The 18678-nt window shown below is 37.9% G+C and overlaps 1 protein-coding gene across 2 annotated transcripts in view; it reads right to left on the bottom strand.

Moving 5' to 3' along the window:
* The window catches only part of KLHL13 (kelch like family member 13), a 267685-nt gene that overhangs the window by 68623 nt on the left and 180384 nt on the right, over window positions 1-18678 (bottom strand). Inside the window, exons 1-2 of one of the 2 annotated variants that reach the window (XM_066356874.1) lie at window positions 8007-8069; window positions 6277-6342 (exon numbers count right to left, since the gene is read on the bottom strand). In XM_066356874.1, the coding sequence (XP_066212971.1) occupies window positions 6277-6342; window positions 8007-8047 (107 nt within the window). In that variant the 5' untranslated portion in view covers window positions 8048-8069. Of the gene's footprint in view, window positions 1-6276; window positions 6343-8006; window positions 8070-18678 lie in introns of those variants that run through there. The other variant, XM_066356873.1, reaches the window with a different exon arrangement.

The following is an 18678-nucleotide window of genomic DNA, read 5'->3' on the forward strand; positions in this document are numbered from 1 at the left end:
GGTGGGTACAACTAAAGACTAGTAGCACTAACCACAGTTAGAGTGAGCAGGTACTGTGTAATCTCTTCAGTCCTGAAAATATATATCTCCTCAGACTAATCTGGGATATCCGTGCTATTCGTATTGCTCAAACAAGACTATAGATTATGCCAAATTATATGCTCTATTCTATTGTATGTTCTACCACTCAGTAAAAGTCTTTGGATGCAACCAACTAAGAATGTTAAACACTTTAAAGAACATAAAAATTAACTTCTGGACAACAGAGCAAAATTCTGAATACACTCAGGGCTCTTTATTACCAGGAAATAAAACTGTTCACATGAATGGTTATATATACTCATGTGTGTGTTTGTATCTCTTTTATTTGTTTCAGGAAATTGAGTATCAAATACATTAAAATTTCTTACTAGATACAGATATGTAGTCTTGCTTAAACCAAAATGGAAAATCCCAGATGTCTCCCCAAAAAAACCACATTGGAAAGTTATCATTCCATTTTTATAAGCATCTTCTCACATGTCAATTTCCTTAACAGAACTGTGTGAATTCTTATAGTTCCACAAAGGATTTATATAGACTAGTATAACTGTGGCTATGCCTTGGATTAATGTAGTGCCTATCTCCTTCATTCACAGACATGTATATGTATCATATATGTATGGAGAGTCCTTCATGCCATGATGGCATAAACAGTATACTCTCCCATCTTTAACATTTCCAAAAAAAAGAAGAAGCATACTAAGATGGGGGAGGTCAGGGGGGAAAGAACACAATAAGAAAAGCTGGTAACCTGATAACCCAGGAAACAAACAATAGGTGTGGGAACGAAGGTGAAAAGGGTACTGACTGGAAAGAGAATGAAAATCCAGAATGGTAGTGGTTCCTGATATTTATGTAGCACCTTTTATAATTTGGGGTCACATAAATAATGTTATGGGACTAAGATAAAACTTGGGGTGGGAGGACGAAGATACAGAAGGGCTAAGCAGATAACAAGGAAAGACCCAGTTTCTGAGGACTCAATGACCTACAGATTCTGCCTGCCCTTAGTCTCACAACAGCTGAAAAAAGGATTAGCAATGAATGGGAAATTCAGAAGTTTTTGTCCTTCCTTCTTCCTTTTGTTTTCTGCAGTATCTACATTCTTTATGGCAATTTGGGGGGGGGGACTACCCTTGAGTGCTTCATTCGCATATGGTTTCCAAATCCACAAGTAAGCCTTTATGCATCTTTGACATGCATAAATGAAATTTATTCTTAAGTATTGCCATTTATTATTTTTTTAAATGCCTTAAGCTCCAAACCAAAGTGTCTGTATTAGGAGTAGCAGTGATGGAAACCAATGATTTTTAAATGTAAACTTTTTACATACCTGACATTGCATGACCATTTTTAAATTGAAAAATGCAATTTAGAGTTTATCATGATCAAATGGGGAGAATGTGTCCAGTATTCAATAACAGGTCATACTTTTACCACACCCTGTGCTCCGGCCACTCTACTTCATCTGCTTGAGATGCCATCCTCGCAGCATTCCTGCTCCTCTTTTAAGAAGGAATCCCTGAAACTTTCTATGTTCCTTATTGAACACTATTCCTGGCACAAGGGAAAGCACTTATTAAAAACTTGTTGAGTAAACTGAAAAAGAAGTTTATAAGCAGAGGAATGATTAAGAATTGTGTTGAAGATAGGACATATTGAGGAAGGGTGTAAAGAGGGCCAAATATAAGGAAACAGAAAATGATTTGACTTTGGGTGATGGGTGTACAACATAATCAACAGTTCAAATGCTATAGAGATGTTTACCTGAAACCTATGAACTTTTATTGATCAATGTTACCATGTTATATTTAATTTTTATAAATAATTTTTTTAAAAAAGAAGGTTTTTAAAATGTTATTGATTCCTATATTACTAAAAGCAGGGATTGGGTAAAATAAATATTCATTCGTTAATGTAATAATTTTAGGCTATAAATCCTTAAAATGAAAAAATATACATATTATCTTGTTAAAAATAAGTATGTGTTGACAAAAATCACCCAGAATACATGTTTTCTTAAATGAACTAAATGCATCACTATAGTGATAAATTTTTCCAATAAAAAAATCTCTGCTCTCATATCAAATAATGATAATATATCTGTTTAGTCATCTCTCAGCAACTTCCTAAGTATCTGCTTAAATTACCTTGCATAAATAAAATATCTAACCATTGTTAGATTTTCTGAAGTGTTTATACATTAAACCTACAAATTTATCAAAATAAAAAGCCATTTATGATGTACCATTTTACTAAAAGAAAACCTAAGAATATGGCTCTACTAACTAAAAACGACATTCATGACTTTGTTTTAATTTTGGTCCGATCAGATACAGAAGCAAAATTACATAAGTTGCATGAAGACAATGTAGTAAGCAATATAATAGTCTTAATTTTTGAAAATCCTGCACTGTTTTGATATGAGTAAACAATTTCTAATCATGTTCACTTATGATGGTTGACAAATTTTTCAATAATTAGTACATCACATACCCCATTTCAAAACACATGCCTGTTAAAGAATTCATCATTTGCTATATTCTTCATTTCTTCAGAAACATCTATACTTGTATAAAAACCTGAGTTACAAAGACCTTTAGAATAATATATGACATTTTCCTCCACATGCCAATCAAATTAAATAATGCTATTATATTTTCAAAATTATATTTCTATCCTTTCATCCAAATAGGAGTTATAACATTCACATTTGCACCATACATATTATAGCTGAAAATGAAATCTAGAAGATTACCTAGTCTTCCCATCTCTTTCTCCCCTTGAGTATTTGTAAATCTTGGTTTCAAATACTTATAGAGCAATCACAATAATGTTTTTGCTAAACAGAGTAAACAGTTTCATGGAAAGCTAATTCTAATGGATCATTAAGATTATACAACACTATTTATAGTTTCCATGAAAAAGGCCCTTTATATTCAGTTGATTTAATTTTAATTTTGTTTTTACCAATTTTCAAGCCTAACCATGAAAACTTTAAATTATTATTGTTAACAAAAAAAAAAAAAGGTTCAAGTAGTCCTGGCTGGTTGGCTCAGTGGTAGAGCGCCAGCCCGGTGTGTGGAAGTCCCAGGTTTGATTCCCGTCAGGGCACACAGGAGAAGCACCCATCTGCTTCCCCACCCTTCCTCTCTCCTTCCTATTTCTCTCTTCCCCTCCCGCAGCCGAGGCTCCATTGGAGCAAGGTTGGCCCTGGCACTGAGGATGGCTCCATGGCCTCCGCCTCAAGCACTAGAATGGCTCCAGCTGCAATAGAGCAACGCCCCAGATGGGCAGAGCATCACCCCCTGGTGGGTATGCAGGGAAGATCCCGATCCGCGCATGCAGGACTGCCTCCCTGCTTCTAACTTTGGAAATATACACACACAAAAGAAAGTTTCAAGTATACAGGGAATGAAAAGAAAATCTTAAACTTCAAAGAAGACTCAACTTTAAAACTGAACCTCATGACCCAATGTCATAACATGGGGCTCAATAGTTTTCATAAAGGTGCAGTTTATAATCATGGTATTTGCTTACTATGGTGATATCTAAGAGAATTAGAAACCAGTTAAATACATCTATTTTCATGACTATTTTGAGATCCTTCTCATTTAGAATTCTCTTGAGTGATTTTAAGTTATAAAGTTTTTTTTCTTAAAAAAAGAGGGGGTGTAGAAACAGTTATACTGAAACATGTCAAAAATATGTTGGTGAGTCAAAATTATAGAAGCTAACTGAAAGGTGTATAATTTCAAATTGCTATGCCTAAAAATATATTTATCAATTCAATGATAATCTATATTCTAAGCCATCATTAAGTCATGTTATATAAAGTGTTCACGTGTTACAACCTACAAAAGCATTATTTCAGAGTTATGTCTAACTTCCTTACTTAAATGCAATGGTGTCCAACAGTGGGAAATCATTTCTTTTTCCTTATTTCATGTTCTATTACTAACTAAAGTTCAAGAGATTTTGATTTAAGGGAATAAAATCCAACTCATCTTCTAGGTTGACCATAGGTTTAAGCTAGATGCAATTTAAATTTGGGTTTCTTGGCTGCCTTTTTCCGTCTACTTCAGCCTGGCCTTTGGTGGCACAGTGGATAAAGTGTCTACCTGGAATGCTGACGTCACCGGTTTGAAACTATGGACTTGCCTGGTCAAGGCACATATGGGAGTTTGATGCTTCCTGCTCCTCCCACCTTCTCTCTCTCCCTTTTTCCCTCTCTTTCTCTTTTCTTTAAAATGAATAAATAGTATCTTTTAAAAATAAATCTATTTCAATGAATATTTTAGAACCAACCACTTTATATCTTCAACATCAAATATATGTTTTAAATAATCAGTTATTTCTCATGGAATTCTGAAGCTTCATAACATACCTTCTCTTTAGCTAACATATATTTATTCATTCATTCCTCATTCAACTTGATCTAAATCAGAGACCCTGTTGAGCATTTTTATGAGTCTTCCACTACAGTATCTGGCCATTTTGTTTAAATTCCTATGATACTGCTCATTCAGTAAATGAAACTAACTACGTTTGAGGATTTCCAGAATTACCAGTTTTTGAGATTCAGATTGATAAGGCACAGAACAAGATCAACAGTATTGCAAAAAGGGCAAAGAGGCAGCAGAATCAAGCTTAAACTGATATTCCAAACAAGGAACAAGCATTAGCAAATTTGATTAATTAGGATCATGTTTTTGTATTTGTCAACTAAAACTCATTTGTTTACCCTGAGACCTACAGTATATTAGCTTTTACTGACAGTTTAAGATAGACTCCATGAAGTTGACAAACACCAAAATCAATCAACTCATTATGCCTAGCTCAAAATGTATAGATAAGACATGCATACTGAATTAGTTCAATTATCAGTAAGTTAGATGTTGCAAGCATACAATGTTTCCTGGCCGCAAAACCCTTACAATCTAATCAGGCAGACTACATATTCATGTATGAAACACGAGCATACATACATTACTACAATAAGCCTTAACTACCCAGAATCCTGGAGAGCATAATTTTCTAGCCAATTTTTAAATATCAATCTAAATTTAAAACTAAGATAGGTTAACCCTTAAAATATCAGAACCCATTCAATTTGTCACTTCCTGGTAGAACCCCTTTTTTTCCCTTTAACTTCTTTAAGTCTAAAATGAACACAAGCCTTTAAAAAATAGAGCTACTGTGCTGTCTCAGATGTAGCTACAGCAATGTGCAAGTAACATCTGTCATTCCCCACCCTTGCCTGACTCCTGCCCCCGTATGCTTTGACAAGGAATTCAGATGCTACCGAGAGAAAAGTGGCTCTTTTCTATATACTTCAATACATGGACCAAGGGAAACGTCCTATGCCTTGAAGGCAGATGCACCCACACTAAAGTATGCATAAAACGATGTTGGGTGAATATTTAAAACATAGAAGTCTGGAAGTGGGGCCCAGTAGACTGCATTTTAAACAAGTACTCCTACTGATTTTCATGCCCAGTCTACCAAACTTGGGGGAGCACTGCTCTAAAGTCAAGGTCATTAACCCCCACCCAGGATAGCCTCAGCAGGAGTGAGATTCTGTTTTCTCTCTCAGTCCCTGGCCTTCCTAAGCACATCAGCACTGGCCATTCGCCACTAGCTGTCACCCCACACTGTCCACAGCCATTATCTTGCCCTCTTACACTCCAGATCCTTCCACGTCTGGGAGAGTCTGAAACTAAGGTCTCCATCTGGCTGACAGATAGGCACAGAGGAAGACAGACAGGTGCAAGGTGGGAAACTGTGACAATTAGGATATAGGTTGAGAAATTAAAAACTTGTTTCAAACTCTTTTGATTAGGAAGGATGCAGAAGAGGACATGACTAGGCACTTGTAGTCACTCTAACTACAGCTCTGCCACTAACTAGCTTTAGTAATGCCGGTGTTACCTTCCCTCATCCCCAAATAGGGAAGCTGCAACTTTCCTTGCCAGACTTTCATCAATGTTATGAAAACCAACTGAACTTGTATCTGTGAAAACACATTGGAAAACACAAATCCCAATACAACAGCAAGCACATTGTGCTTTTTAACAGAATAACTTGTCATTTTTTTTGTCTTAATAAACACAGTATCCTAGACATTATTGAAAGTTTTCTTGATGACTGTCTTTTAGTATCTCAGGGTCTTTTTTATGAAAATAAATTCTCATTGACAAAAAGGTAAAGGAAAATGCAGACCCTTGGACATACCCTGAAGTTGATTTTTTGAATAAATCCTTGAAATCGGCTTGTTTTAAAGACAATTGTCTCCGTCTCCTGAAAGTGGAGTGCAAAAAAAATCTGGTTAATTGTGGCTTTATTGTATTTTGTTTACATTTTTCAAAGCATGCTCTGCAAATACTTTAGCTGTAAATTAATAAGCCATGTTTATGAATCCTGAACAGTTAAGACCACACAGAACCATTAAAAACTATCTAAATTAACATTTTAAAAAACTTCACTAGAAAGCCATAAGATTCTATTTGTTTTTAGAAGCTCTCTTAATGTTTTAGAAAGTCTGGAATAAGGATTGACATTAAATACAACATTTATTGGCAGCTGATCTAAAAGACTAAACTAGCCAAATTTGGACACAAGAAAACACTTTTCCAGTAAATATATATTCAGCCTTGGAATGCTTTGTCATTTTCTAGCTTTGTAAGCCTAAAGTTCAATTCTTTGTTCATATACTGTATTTCCATAAAAACCTGAACACATTACAAGCTTTCAGAAAACAGATGGCTAATGTTCTTCTATCTTCATTTACTACCAATTTTCTATTTTCGTACTGCTTGTAATTAATAAAAACATAAATAGATGTACTGTCTCCAAATGAAGGACTTCATTTCGGTGAAGTTCTGTTACACTTCTAATACAAAAGGCTACAGCAAGCATACTCCGATGCTGCCTCGGGAATGCAGCTTTCAAAATAGAGAATACTATGGAAGCGTTGCAGTCTATGCAGTCGACTCGCTTAAAAATTTAAAGTAATCTGGCAGGTGTTTGAGGAGCTCTAACGCAAAATTGAATTTATTTACATTTATTTCATTTCTGTTGTTTTTAGCTTATAGAAGGTGACATTACTAAGCATTCCCCTTATCTAACTTTGTCTTATAAATAAACAGTTTTGGCTTTTTTTCTGGGTCATGTCACAAAGCAGTTTTGCATTATTAAAGTCACAACTAAATCAAAGTCATATAGCATCATAGTATCTTAAGAAAGACCTTGGCAGAGAACTTATGCAAAATGCTATCCTAAATCTAATGACTTCTTATGCAAAAGGTAGGAAGAAACTATTTTATTTATTTTTTTAAATCATAAATTCAAAACAGCATCTCTTTAATGACAATACTATTTCAGAGTCTACTTTTAAAATGCTATACACAAAAAAAATATTATATTCAAATCATAAAAAGCTACAATGGGTTAAATTCATATTTGTCATGTTTTAGCACTAAATTGCACCAAACAAATACCAATTATATATTTTTTGCTTAAAAATACATTAAAATATCTTTAAATACAGCTTATTTTATATTTGTATTAATATTATTCCTTTCCTTTGTGTATTTAAGAAGAATCTGGTGTGCCACCTTCTGGTAACTGAGTGAAATTATATATCTACACAAGTCACTATCCTTTATTTTAACTTTTAAAATACATATCTATATTTCTAAATCTGTATTATATTTAAGCTACATAAATAAATCTATACCACAGTCTGAAATACAGTAAAATTTCCTTCATGATGTTTTTAAATTTCAAGCTGTATATATGCTTCCTAAGATTTTTGCATGGTTACCAATATGTCTCCTGAATTCTACAATACATATAAAATTGATTTTTTGTACACCGCTTCACAGCTACACATGAAAACAACAGGCTTGTTATTTTAATGAATAAGTAACAACAGCAAATAAAGAAAAAGAAAGGTCTCTTACCAATAAGCCCATTTTTCTCTTAAGGTTTGAACTCTCATCATTTGTCATGTTCTTGTGGATCCCTCTCTCATCAAATTCTCTGGAGTTTTAAAGTTGAGAGCTGTGATGCACAGCTAGGCTCTGCTACATAGTAGCGCACCCCAGTGCATCTGCCTGGTATAACACCGGTTGTAGTTCCCAAAAGCAGAAACAGGCTTTAAAATTCAAAACCTATGCACTGTACACCTTCCCTTGATAGGAAATCGTAGTCAGCGTGGCTGAACTATTTATATTTCAAATCCTAACTCCTGCTCAGATACGAGGATCAGAATCACACGAATCTTAGCTGAGCTCCACAATGCTGAACGGGACCAGTGTTCATCTTCAGAGCAGAGGTAGGGTAAGGCAAATACTAATATACCAGGAGATCTGACTAAGAAAAAAACGTTTACCTAAAAGTAATCTTAGATCTTTAACTCTTCCTGCTCTAGTGCCCCTAGCAGCTAGTTATTAAGTCCTCTCTTTTATTCTTTATCAATTTTCTAAGACTCTACCCCCTACTGTTTCTTTTTTAATATTTTAATTGATTTGAGAGGGAGGAAAGAAGAGAGAGAGACAGGAACACCAATCTGTTCCTGTATATGCCCTGACCAGGGACCAAACTGGCAACCTCTGCACTTCAGGATGATGTTCCAAGCTATCCAGCCGGGGCTTTAAAAAAAAAATGAGCTACTTCAAAAAATACCTGTAACTGGTCTCTCTGCATCTTCAATCTATCAATAACATTGTTTCTAGATGGCTTTCTTAAAATACAACTGTACATGATGTAATTCAGTGTTCAATAAATATTTTATTCAATGCATATTTGTTAAGCCTGTGCTACATATTAGGTGGGTACCCTGCTTGTTGATATGGATGTGAGGGAGAATAAGACACAAGCCCTTGCTTTCAGGAAGCCCCTAGCTGAATGAGAAAACAGACATGCACAGCACACACTGTGGTATAGAAGCTTCAGTGGAGATTTGAGGGAGTACAACATGCTGGGAGGATTAGGAAAGTTTTCAATATGACCAGAGGGAGTTTCGGGTATATAGCACTGAGATGGTGACTTTTAAGGTATACAGAGAGATCTTGTGTGCCTGTGAAGAGGTCTGGATTTTATCCTATGTGTTGTGAGAAGCCATTTGTTGAATAAGTGGATCACTCATGGAATTAATCAAGTAACTATGCACAGCACTAAGAACTCCCTACAAGATGGTACTCTCCAATTAATTTACTGTCTAATATCCCCTAACACCAATTTCCTATTCTATATCTCAACACTTGCTTTGCTTTGTTCTTTCCCACCTCTGTTCTAGAGTTCCTCCTGCATGAAATCTCTTCACTTTTCTAAACTCATCCCTCCAGATTCAGCTCAAATTTCATTCTTTTCTGTGATGTACTCCATTACGATTTGATGCAACTCTGCATTATAGTTTTTCAATGTTTCTTCATTAAGCCATGCATTTTTCCTAATGTTTAGCATACAATACTCTAGAAAGCTTTTTGGACCTTTGACTATAAGGTGAAGCAAGATGGTGAACAGATGATACTAAGGCAAAAGTCAGAACCTGAGGGCAAGTGGCCTAAGAAAGCACACCTCCTCAGATTTCACAGTACATGCTAATCTCAGCAACTTCCTTCACCACTCTCAAGTCTGAAAAATAAAGGATACGGATTGTGAAAGGAACTGGTTCCATATTAGGCAGCAACTCTGTATTACTATGCAACATTGCTGGCTGTATACATCTCAGCTCTTGTTTGAAAATTCCAGAGAAATGATGAGAAAGGGATGCCAAGAAAATATTAGAATGATGGAGTTATGGCCTTTGGAGGCAAAAGCTATGGGGGTGGGAGACTGTGATTGTGTTTTACCACTTGCAGTAAACCAAGAGAATTCATTTGAAAGTCCATACAATAAACACAAGGAATTCATGAAGACCACAGAAAGAGATGGGACAGTGAGGACAGGAGATTGGATGCAGAAGGTTTAGAACCTCATAAAGAACTGTGCAGGTTCAGAACGGGCCACCCCAAGATGTACCTTAGTGGTACGTGGGTTATTTTGAGCTAAAGGCAACCAAGGTCCTGCTGGCTCAAAAGAAACTTCTGCTTCCCTCTTGACTATCTAGAACCCTTATAGTGAACCTTTTTATAAAAACCGCCCACTTTTGCAGTGCTGGTCAACCTGGTCCCTCCTGCCCACTAGTGGCGGGCGGGAGCAGAGCAAGCAAATGGTGCCGTGATTGGCCCACCATGCAAGCTGGAACACCCACTAGTGGGCAGGAGGGACCAGGTTGACCAGCACTGCAAAAGTGGGCAGTTTTTATAAAAAGGTTTGCCATCACGGATCCAGAAGAATTTAAATTAGGAGCCTGTCCCTTGGTAAGAGTTATGACCAGAAATGACTTTTTACCTATCTCATGTCAGGGCAAACCAACAGTGACTGAGCATGTGCTCTCCCTGCAGTGACCTTCTGAAGTCCCAAGGGGCATTACCTTATCCCTAGCTCAGGATGTCTTATATACTGGTGTTCCCTTTCTGTCTCTGGACCTCTCCTGCATGTGGGGTCTCTGACTTTCTTATGTATGTGGGGTTCCCATACATATGTATGTATTAAATTTGGTGATTTTCTCTTGCTCATCTGTCTCATGTCTATTTGATTGAACCAGCCAGAAGAACCTTGGCAGGGGAGTAGAAGAAATTTTATTCCTCCCTCACAATATTGAGAGAAAATCCAAGTGTAAGAAGAGGATATGTTAAAAAGGGATAATAGCATTAGCTGGGAGATTAATCTAGGACAAGAAGCTTTACCAGAGAAACAGGTCCTGGGGTATAATCTTTAGAGTTCCCTCCCTGTGGAACCACACCCCATTATGCTCCGTGTCAAATACCCAGACAAGCTTTCCCTGTTGTTGGCATCTAGCATTTAGCTTTGCCTCATTCTTTTTATGCATGCATAATCTCTTAGATTTATGCAATGGTGCAAAAGCCATGGTGTTTTCTTTTATGTAGACAATAAAAAAATCTTTTCATCTATTCAACCACTTAACGTTAAAATGGGTTAAGAGGATTCTGCCAATAATTTAAAAAATCAGTTGATACTAGAAAATATGCTCTCAATGACTTAAAAATATCCCAGATAAAAGCTGTCTACACCTTCCTTCTTATTTATTGAGTGCAGAAACTGACCGCTTTCCTCTCTACTTGCTTGTAAGGAAAATATTCAAATACAGAAAAAGATGAAGAATGTAATTTTGGATATGTGCCACACTTTCCTCAAGAAATCTTCAGAAAAGGGCAGTACTTAGGGAACATAAAAATAATTTAATCTGCTGAGTCTTCAGAAGAATGTTGCTAAGCTATGTATCAATGGTGCCATAGATTTTAGAACAAAGAGAACATAAACCAGAATATTTCCTCATTTAGATTTGTGGAAAACAGAAAAATTGCCAGAGTACTTCCCTGAGGAGTGGTAGAAAAAAAGAAAAAACAGTACTCATTTTGTATTATACTTTGAACTAGAATAAGTATTTTATCCAACTAGTTCATCTAAGAGTTGTAAAAGGAGAAAAGATGGGAATAACTACCTCCTGGTAGTCCACAGTATATTTCATATTCTTAGTGATTTCAGTTGCAAGGTCTATATTAATCTAGTGTAATAATGCACTTACATTCCATGTGAAATACCATCGTCATGTTATCTCATCCATAGCAGTTCTCTCTCCTTTCTTCTGGTGTATATAGGATGGCTCAGAGCATGATGAGTTAAGTGTTTTGTAGAGCTCTTTATAAAGAGGAAATATTCTTGAGTGATAGATTTTGAGAAACACTGATCTAAAGAATGGTTGGTCAGCCTGACCTGTGGTGGTCCAGTAGGTAAAGAGTCGACCTGGAATGCTGAGGTCACTGGTTCGAAACCCTGGGCTTGCCTGGTCAAGGTACACATGGAACTTCACGCTTTCTAGTTTCTCTCTCTCTCTCTCTCTCTCTCTCTCTCTCTCCCCCCCCCCCGTCTAAAATGAATAAAAATATCTAAAAAAAAAGAATGGTTGGTCAGGGGGGTATTTATTTATTTATTTTTTAATTTTTATTTTTTGTTTTTTTTATTTTTCCGAAGCTGGAAATTGGGAGGCAGTCAGACAGACTCCCGCATGCGCCCGACCAGGATCCACCCAGCATGCTCACCAGGGGACGATGCTCTGCCCCTCTGGGGCGTCGCTCTGTTGCATCCAGAGCCACTCCAGAGCCTGAGGCAGAGGCCACAGAGCCATCCCCAGCGCCCGGGCCATCTTTGCTCCAGTGGAGCCTCGGCTGCAGGAGGGGAAGAGAGAGACAGAGAGGAAGAAGAGGGGGAGGGGTGGAGAAGCAGATGGGCGCTTCTCCTGTGTGCCCTGGCCAGGAATCGAACCCGGGACTCCTGCACGCCAGGCCGACGCTCTACCACTGAGCCAACTGGCCAGGGCCAGGGGGGTATTTATATTTGGAGGAGTTGCTCATGTCCCTACATCCCAGAAGTTCATATTTCAGGTGAATTATCAGATTCTAGTAGTATTACCACTCAGTGTAATGGGAAAGATGGGGTCAAAAGGAAGAACACAAATCAAAGTACCTTTTGCTGTCACTAATAACTCGGTCTGTGCTGTCATTGGATTAGGAGAAATAGCAAAAGAAGTAGAAGGCCACAGTTACATAACCTCCCATTCCTACTTGAATGAATATTAAGGGAGAAAATTCAAGTGTAAGAAGAGGATATGTTAAAAAAAAAAAAGATAATAATGTTAGTTGGGAGATTAATCTAGGACAAGAAGCTTTACCATAACCTTCTGATATATCCCTAAAATGCAACAAAACTCAGGTCATACCAGTAAAAGTAACACAAATGATTGAGGGTAATTCATGAGTAATTCAAACTCCCTAATAGATATCAATTATTTGAGGTTGACTATAAAACATATCAACTCATATTTTACATACCTAAGTCTTCAATCCATTACTATTTAATAGATATAGTAAGACTCTGAAAGGACCCAAGGTACACATGACAGTCCACTTGGAAGAAGGAAATTTTATCATGTAAATTTGAAAACATAGAAATAAGCTACATAACATTCTGCAGACAGAAGGGCAAGTGTATGGAATTAAGGAGAAAATCAGAATATTTCTACTTGTCAATTACTTTCCAATCCTAATTTCCCTATCCAGCTACTCCACCAAGTACTTTTCTTGTTTTAAATGTCAGCTGATATCCTCAGCCAGCAGGATTCTGAGTAAAAAAGTTTATTATACCTTTTAATTTTTAAGGCTCTCATTTCCATTTCCACCCAACCCTGAGAGAGGTAAGGCAGGTGTTAATATTCCCATTTTACTAGTGAAAAGACAGAGTTGATTAAAATTTGGTTCAAGTGACATAGCTGCTGAGTGAACTGGAAAACAAAAATTCAGGTCCCCTGACACCTAATTCAGTGTTCATTGGTCACCTCTATATTGTATTAATGTTTATTTTAGGGGAAAAACACAAACATAACTTCCAAATATGATCAAAAAGGAAAAAAATGGTCTTTTCACACTGATCCTTAGGAAGTAAAAAGCCAAAAGAATGAGAGAATAGGTTATGAGAGTTGTAGACTCCTACATGATTAAAATATCAGAATGATCAGCCTATACCATACTCTCTCATGCCTCGGTGGTTTCATATATAATATTCTCTCCACTTGGAATTCCCTGTCCTCCAGATCTACCAAGCAAATTTCTAATCATACTGAAGTGTCCAAGCACACTCCTTTCATAAAAAGTTCTCTCATATCCCTTAGCAGACTCTGGTGCTAGGTTTTTCAAATTCGCATGGCACTTTGAATATTATAGCTCCTGTCACATTGGATCATAACTCTTTCTATAACTATACCCTAGACTATAAACTTCTACGAGACATGTGGTTAGGTCTCCCTTGTTTTTATTATACCTAACTCAGCACCTGTCACATTTGATGAAATCAAGTCAGCAGACATTGGTTCTCTCCTCCAAGTCTAAGATCAGTCACCTGACCAGACAGTAGTGCAGTGGATAGAATGTTGGCCTTGGACGCAGAGGACCCAGGTTCAAAACCTTAAGGTTGCCTGACCGGGCGGTGGTGCAGTGGATAGAGCGTCGGACTGTGATGCAGAGGACCCAGGCTCGAGACCCCGAGGTCACCAGCTTGATCATGGGCTCATCTGGTTGAGCAAAGCTCACCAGCTTGGACCCAAGGTCACTGGCTTGAGCAAGGGGTTACTCGGTTTGCTATAGCCCCATGGTCAAGGCACATATAAGAGAGCAATCAATGAACAACTAAAGTGCCACAACGAAAAACTGATGATTGATGCTTCTCATCTCTCTCTGTTCCTGTCTGTCTGTCCCTATCTATCCCTCCCTCTGACTCTCGCTCTGTATCTGTAAAACAAACAAACAAACAAAAAAAACCTTAAGGTTACCGGCTTGAGCACAGCTCACTGGCTAGAGCGTGGGACTGCTGGCTTGAGCATGGGATCATAGACATAACCTCATGGTTGCTAGCTTGAGCCCAAGGTCATTGGCTTGAAGACAAGGAGTCACTGGCTCAGCTGGAAACCCCTAACCCCTGGTCAAGGCACATACGGGAAAGTTAAACAAGGAACTACTAAGGTGAAGCAACAAAGAATTGATGCTTTTCATCTCTCTCTCTTCCTGTCTGTCTGTCTCTGTCTGTCCTTCTCTGTTTCTCTTTGTTTCTTTCTCACAAAAAAAAAGACTAAGAACAGTCTTCAGATCATAATTAAACAAGAAATCATTAAAGGGTCTTATCCTTCTTAAACTAAGATATGAATGGCAAAAAGTAAAGATTACAATTAGGAACAGTATATCTAAATGACTCTTTTTTATGTTTATGTGATAGACCCTGTGAGTTCCTAGAAGGGTGCCCAGAACAGTAGGTATAACACTGAGGGCTGAACTGACTGCTAAGCTAAGCTGTGCAAAGGAAACACTTGGCTACAATAAGAAAGGGCAATGCCAGTCATCATTTGTCTAAGTCACGATAGTAGAGCTGGTAAAGCTAGAAACTAAAGAACTGCATCTCAATAGTTTGTCATCACCAAGACCAGTTAATACTGAAATATGAAACAGCATTTCCTAAAACCAATTGGAAATGCTAATTGGAAAAAAGAAAAGCATATATTTTGGGCTGTTAGATCCTATTGAGTTATTGTAACTAGTGATGATGAAAGAGTAAACCATAAAATTCATTTTTAACAATAACAGCTCCACTAGATTGAACAATAAAAAAATAAAATAAAATAGTGAATTGAACCAAGCAAGCCACTGCACATCACCAAGACCTAGTAACTAATCATACGGTGAGCAGTCAAGAGGAAAATACACAGATGAACACAGGAGCCTCAATGCCAACAAGCCTCTGTAACATTCAAAATAGAGAAAAACATACATATTGATTAAAGACCTGTGAATCTTCTGATTCAATGTGAGAATTATAATTTAGGCTTAAGGAAATACCTCAAATTCTTATCTCATCCAATTTCCTGGCTTCATCCTTTATGCAAATTGCAGGGGAAAAAAATCCAGGATATTAACATAATAAACAATATAAAGAATAAAAGGCCAAATAAAAAAGAATAAAAGGTGAGTAGGGAAGAGCCTATTCACCACATGGTTTCACATATGCACAGGGGGTGGAGGCTTCTGCAGCTGTGAAAGCTAACAGATGCAGATCAGTAACCACTGTCTTCAGGTGTGTTCAGGGTTTTGGTTAGAAAGGCTGGAGGTGATATATAAATGAAAGTAATGTGGCCTTATAAAAGGGAGCTGTGTTTTGCTAACACTGGACTTGAAGTTTCCTATTGGGACACAGACACATAGTGTGTAAGTCCCTTGGGCTAGTTGGAAACACACACACAAAAAGCCTCTGGTAGTCTGGATCCTAAAGGAAAGATCGATCAGAAGCCACAGAAAACAGTTACACAGCCAGGGAGGCATACACTAACAGTTAAAGGCACAAGTCCCAGTACGATGAAAAAACCAGTAGCAAAAAACAAGATTCTGTGTGTATGAACCAAGCCAAGAGTGAATTTAATACCATATCATTTCTAATCCAAAATTTAGAATTAATTATGCCTTCCTTATTGCTCTCATCATCTCAATCTTCTATTCAAAACCCTTCTATGGCTTCTTGTTTGTGTGTATATATTTATAGACTTCACACTCAAGGTCCCCTTGACCCCGGCCTTTATTTATTCAACCCTATTTCCCATTACAGGCTATCTCGGATTTGCACACAACTGGAAACCACAGAACCCCTTTATCCAGAATTGCCATGGGGCCTGTAATTTTTAAATGCAGTTTATTATTTCTGTGGATGCAAGAGAGGAATATACAGAAACAATTTGGGGAGAGGGAGGTAGAGTAGAAAGGCAAATTAGCAAACCCTCTCCTCACAATAAACTTTCTCTCCCTCTTCTCCCTCCCTCCCTCCCTCCCTATCTATCTATCTACCTATCTAATCCCACCCTCCTTATCCTTCCTTTCCCTCCCTCTCTCCCCCCTCTCATTGTTTGCTCTGTACTACTGCCAGAAATTCCTGCAATTACAGGTTCATTTGAGCTAAAAAAAAAAAAAAAAAGCCAGCTAAAATTTTAAGTACAGACTCCAGGAAGAGTTGACTATCAGTTTGTTCTCACATTGGCAAAAAGCAAAGAGCTGTTTCCCTCAGGGAATGGGGAAGGCGGGTGTAAGAGCCTGTATTTTGGAATCCTTGCCACCTTGGGTGCGGTGCTATCTGAAGAAAGTTGGGGGAAGCTTGGGGGATAAAGAAACTACATCTAGAGATACAGAAAGGAAACTGAGATATAGAAAAGGGTGCAGAAAGGGTCAGAAGAGAACAAAGTTCAACTTCCTCTATCACTCAATGTCTTCAAGCCCAGAATCCACCATGTCTCTCCTGACCCCTTGCTCCCTGGAGCTCAAGCTAGTACTGCCCATGGATATATCAGCTCCTTAAGTAGGTTAAATAGAATATTTGGGGAATGGCCATAAACCTCACCATCCTGTATATGATGTGTCATGTCTGAGTAACAACTCATAAATAAACCTTTAGAACACTCACCATTAGGTTGGGAACTACCTATACTTTTCAACATATACCTCTTCCTCACCCCTGACTCCACTCCACCTCTCAACCTCCCCCTACCAAACACACCCTAGTTAAGCTGGTCTCTTCTCTGTTTTGGAGATGTTAGATGCTTTTCTTCTGTTATTCATGTTCAATTCAAAAACCACTACCCTTGCCTAGATTGCAAACACTCCTCTGCTCACATGAGTTCTGCCTGTTCTTAAATTCCAAATCAAGCTCTACCTTTTTGAAACTTAATTTGATTTCTCTAACACTAAATGCCCTCTTTTCTAAACCTTTACATCACTTACCACACATTGTTCTTATTAAGCCTTATGTGTGCTCACCTCAACTTCCAAAATGAAGACTATAAGCTAACTTTCTACAGGAAGAAGCCATTCATTCATCCATGCAAACAATTAATAAGCATCTACTCTGTAATAAAAATTGTGTTTAGGCTGGAAGTTGAAACTTAAGTAAGCCCAGTCCCCACCCCTCAAGGTGGTCACAGCCCAGGTAATTATCCAGTATAGTCACAATACCATGTGAGATCCACTATAGAAGAGGTATACTAAATGTGGTATTAATACACATGCAGAGCCTTAACTGGGCTAGGACAGGGAACCAGGGCAAGTTTCACAGACATTGCACCTGAGCTGGGTGCTTAGGAATAAGCAGGAACGTATCAAGCAGTCTAGTGTGACAGGGAATGGAGGGGAAAGGGAGAGGCAAAACTAGTTAAGGCACAAATGCAACTGTGACCACAACAAAGTCTTAAACTAAAGTAGTACAAGTGGGGGACATTCAGAAAGATTTGGGGGGCCAAAATGGACAGAACTTACTGACTGGTGATGGTGATAATAGTGAATATTTGTTGATCACTTACCATGAACCAAGCAGTGCTATAAATGTTTTACCCATTTAATCATTTAACATATTTCATCTTTACCAAGACCTTATAATGTAGGTACTATGAGTATCCCTGTTTTATAGATGAGAATTCTAAGGCATAGGAAAATCAAGTGGCAGGACAAATGTTAGATAATGAATAAATACTGGCACTCATTGAACCTGGGCAGTGTATCTCAACAGTCTACTACTTAAGTCCTCCATTACACTATCTTTAAATGTGAGGTTGTTAGGGAAAGTGGGAGCCCAGGTGACTACCGAGTTACTAAGAGAGCAAAAGGTAGAGGCAGAAAGGGCCACAGCATATGGAACTTGATACATTGTTTCATTCATTAATTATTTCTGTTCCTAATGTCAAAAGCAAATTTGTTTTGTTGTGTGTGACAGAGACAGAGACAGAGAGAGAGACAGAGAGGACAGATAGAGACACACAGGCAGGAAGGGAGAGAGATGAGAAGCATTAATTCTTCACTGCAGCTCCTTAGTCGCCTTAGTTGTTCATTGATTGCTGTCTCATATGTGCCTTGTTCGGGGGGGTTGCAGCAGAGCAAGTGACCCCTTGCTCAAGCCAGTAACATTGGGCTCAAGTCAGCAATCTTGGGGTTC

Source organism: Saccopteryx leptura, chromosome X (genome assembly GCF_036850995.1).
Source record: "Saccopteryx leptura isolate mSacLep1 chromosome X, mSacLep1_pri_phased_curated, whole genome shotgun sequence".
Lineage (NCBI taxonomy): Eukaryota > Metazoa > Chordata > Mammalia > Chiroptera > Emballonuridae > Saccopteryx > Saccopteryx leptura.